We start from the raw sequence: 3,420 nt of genomic DNA on the forward strand, positions 1-3,420 counted from the left end.
AAAAAAATCAAGTTTAAAGTTGTCCAAATTAAGTTCTTAGCAATGCATATTACTAATCAAAAATTAAGTTTTGATATATCTACAGTAGGACATTTACAAAATATCTTCATGGAACATGATCTTTACTTAATATCCTAATGATTTTTGGCATAAAAATGAAAATCAATAATTTTGACCCATACAATGTATTTTTGGCTATTGTTACAAATATACCCCAGCGACTTAAGACTGGTTTTGTGCTCCAGGGTCACATATCATTACAATATTGTGCACAAAAGTGTAAGTGTAAGTTCTACAAATTTACCCTACCTACCTTGATATGTTGAATTGAGCTAAGTGGATCAGAACTAACTGCTTTACACTGGTAATTAATGAACTGAATCATTCTCTAACCGTCTCTCCCCAGGCAGTGGTGAATGAGATGAACAGGTTGGGAATGCTGGTTGATCTGTCCCATAGCTCATGGGAGACAACCAGAGCTGTGCTGAAACATTCTACTGTTCCGGTTATTTTCAGCCACTCTTCAGCCTATGCTATCTGTAACAATATTCGCAATGTACCTGACGAGCAGCTGCTGCTGCTGGTGAGACCTCCGTTTGTTTTGCTGCATTAGACGTAGTTCCCAAAGAAAAAAAAATCTCCAAAATGCCAGTTTTACTGAAAGAAAGACAGTAAAGGAAATGACACTTTTCACCCGTGTTTTGACAATAAAAAACTTTATTTACTGAAAAGAACAAACTCTGCTTTCTTTCTAGAAGGAAAATGGCGGGCTTATCATGGTGAACTTCTACAGCAGTTTTGTAGCATGTTCAAATAACGCAAACGTTTCTGTTGTGGCTGGTAAGACACTAGATTTCTTTGTTTTTTTTTATTTTAATTTATTTAGGCTTTAATTTGAAATGTATGTTTTTTTAGATCATTTTGATCATCTAAAGCAGGTGATTGGAGCTGAAAGCATCGGGATTGGAGCAGACTTTGATGGGGCACAAGGGTAAGTTAACATCTCATCTACATCTCATCTGTATTGACTTTACAGAATTTTTGTTTACACACTTCTTTGCTCTGTTTATTTGTCTAACATACCTCCACGGAATCCATGCTTGCAGAATTCTGCTGAAAACTTTGTAGATTTCTGCTGAATTTAAACACAAAAATTGTACATATCAATTTTTTAGCTATCAATAACATTGTAGTGCTCTCAGCACCAGTTAACACATTTTACAATATTTAAATCTATTCAGAAGAATTCATATCCCCAAGAACCACAAAGAAAAGCATGCAGATTATGCCTGTGACCCTTATCTGTCTGTGTGCAAGTGTTTATGCGTGCCTGTATTATTACAGATTCCCTAAAGGCCTGGAGGACGTATCCAAATATCCAGCACTAATTGAGGAGCTGATATCAAGGAACTGGACTGAGGAAGAGCTGGCGGGAGTGCTAAGACTGAACTTCCTCAGAGTGTTCCGAAAGGTTGAGAAGGTCAGGAAATTCATTCTTGTGTCCAGTTCCCAGTTCAATGAGGTCAGTTAAGATATGTATAAATCTTGGCCTCTTTAGGGCCAGTATAAATATACACCCACCCTTGCAATTGACATTAGTAAACATAACATAGCAAACATATACTTAACGTACATGATATGACAGGTTTCAACCACTGACCACTGGTCACTTTGCTCACAGTCAGCACCTGTGATTCTCATTTTGGTTTTCTGTAAATATCCCATCTCTTTGACTATTCTTTGTTTTTGGCATTGGATAACTCCATAAGACATCCCAGCTGAAATGTTGTCTGAACTTTCTCACACACATTCTTACATTATCTTGTTCCTCAGCTTCTTCCTTTCTTGTACTACAATGGTGATCTTTACAGCCAGATGGAAATTTCTTCCAGTTCCTTTCATTTTCCTCGAAAAAAACTTTTGCTCTTTGCTTTCAGTGATCCCCATTAATTTATCTGATCACATTACAGCCACTATCTTCCACCCTCAGCTAACCCTCTTCTTTTAAATTACAGTTGTTATTGCAACATCCACTTCAAAAAGCACCTCTACCTTACGTCTCAAATCTCCAAACAGACCAGAGAAAGTGTATCTGTTACATCAGGGCTGCCAACTCTCACGCATTTGGCACTGTTCTCACGCCACACTTTCAAAAACATTGGGAGTAAAGAGAACACTGAGAGTGTGCTGACTGGTGAGAGAGAGTAGGCAGCACTGTGAGACAGGGAGTTATTCAGACCAATCGGGGAAAATATATAACTTAATTGTAATTTATTTCCATGCATGCTGAATATTGTGTGAACGCAGGCAGGTCAGTGAGTTACGATTACGCTCTGTGTCTTAACTGAGTTCAGGTTAGTAATAATATAGGTAACTAATATATTCTGTATCCTACATAGAAATAAGCTAGTATTAGCAAAGTTTATTTTTTTGCACCATTGCAGCAGTTATTTTGTCATTTTATGATACAAACAGTACCAGTCCTCAGACAAAGTAGCACCACTGTCAGACAAAACTCTGCTGACAGGTTTTGTGTTTTTTTTAAGAATCCCCCCCTACTGGATTTCTTACTCTAAGCTGAAATGAGTTAGCAGCCCTGATATACATATAGTATACATATATATGACACCTTACCATCCAGTTCTTGATAATGTATGATAAGATTCCTCCTTATCCAAATGTCATTGCACTGGTTCAGCACATTTAATCGGATGAGATTTTATCAAACTGAATAACAAACTTTTATCAAACCCCTCCGGGCTACTAAGCAGGCAGCCTCGGCCATGGGCAGAGCGATGGCTGCTATGGTGTTGACGGAGCGGCAGTTGTGGGTGAACTTGGCGGACATCGGGAAGAAAGAAAGGGGCTTTCTTCTCGATGCCCCGGTTTCGCCCTCTGAACTGTTTGGCACCTCCGTTGAGACGGTGGTCGACAAATTCAGGGAGGCTAAGTCACACTCAGCAGCGTTCAAGTTCTTCATACCACGAAGGCCCAGGTCTGAGCCCGAACAAACCAGGGGTCCTGGCCCGTCTCGGTCTGAGGGTCAGAGACGGGCACAGAGGGCTAGTGTCGCGACTCGCGCCCCGCCTCCACCTGTGGGTGGGGGTAGGAAGTATCGTGGGTCGAGGGGAGGCAGGCGAAACCCGAGGGGTGAGACCTGGGCAAGGCACCAGCGCTTTCGTCCGGGTCAGAGTAATACCTAGGTATTCACTCTCTCCCGCAGGGGGTACAACATCTACCCTGTTCTCCCCTTCTTTCTAATTCCCCCTTCTATGACCACCATCTCCAGCTGACCGAGGTTAGCTGTAAAATAATTTTTCAAACAGTCTCCTACTGGGCCCATGATGTTTTTGGTGGTTCTATGGCCAGATCATAGTAACCGCCTGACTGTTGGTCCGGTCAAAAAATCCCCGGACAGAG

General features: G+C 41.1%; 1 protein-coding gene across 1 annotated transcript; it reads left to right on the forward strand.

Moving 5' to 3' along the window:
• Window positions 1-220: 220 nt before the first annotated feature.
• Window positions 221-2,718, forward strand: LOC107563499 (dipeptidase 2-like). Its single transcript, XM_016248389.1, has 4 exons — window positions 221-583; window positions 756-840; window positions 916-991; window positions 1,345-2,718. Exons 1-4 carry the CDS (start codon window positions 422-424, stop codon window positions 1,529-1,531), a joined length of 510 nt encoding a protein of 169 aa, XP_016103875.1. The 5' UTR covers window positions 221-421; the 3' UTR covers window positions 1,532-2,718.
• Window positions 2,719-3,420: the final 702 nt, after the last annotated feature.

This window comes from Sinocyclocheilus grahami, unplaced genomic scaffold (genome assembly GCF_001515645.1).
Source record: "Sinocyclocheilus grahami isolate Dianchi unplaced genomic scaffold, SAMN03320097.WGS_v1.1 scaffold876.1, whole genome shotgun sequence".
Taxonomy (NCBI): Eukaryota; Metazoa; Chordata; class Actinopteri; order Cypriniformes; family Cyprinidae; genus Sinocyclocheilus; species Sinocyclocheilus grahami.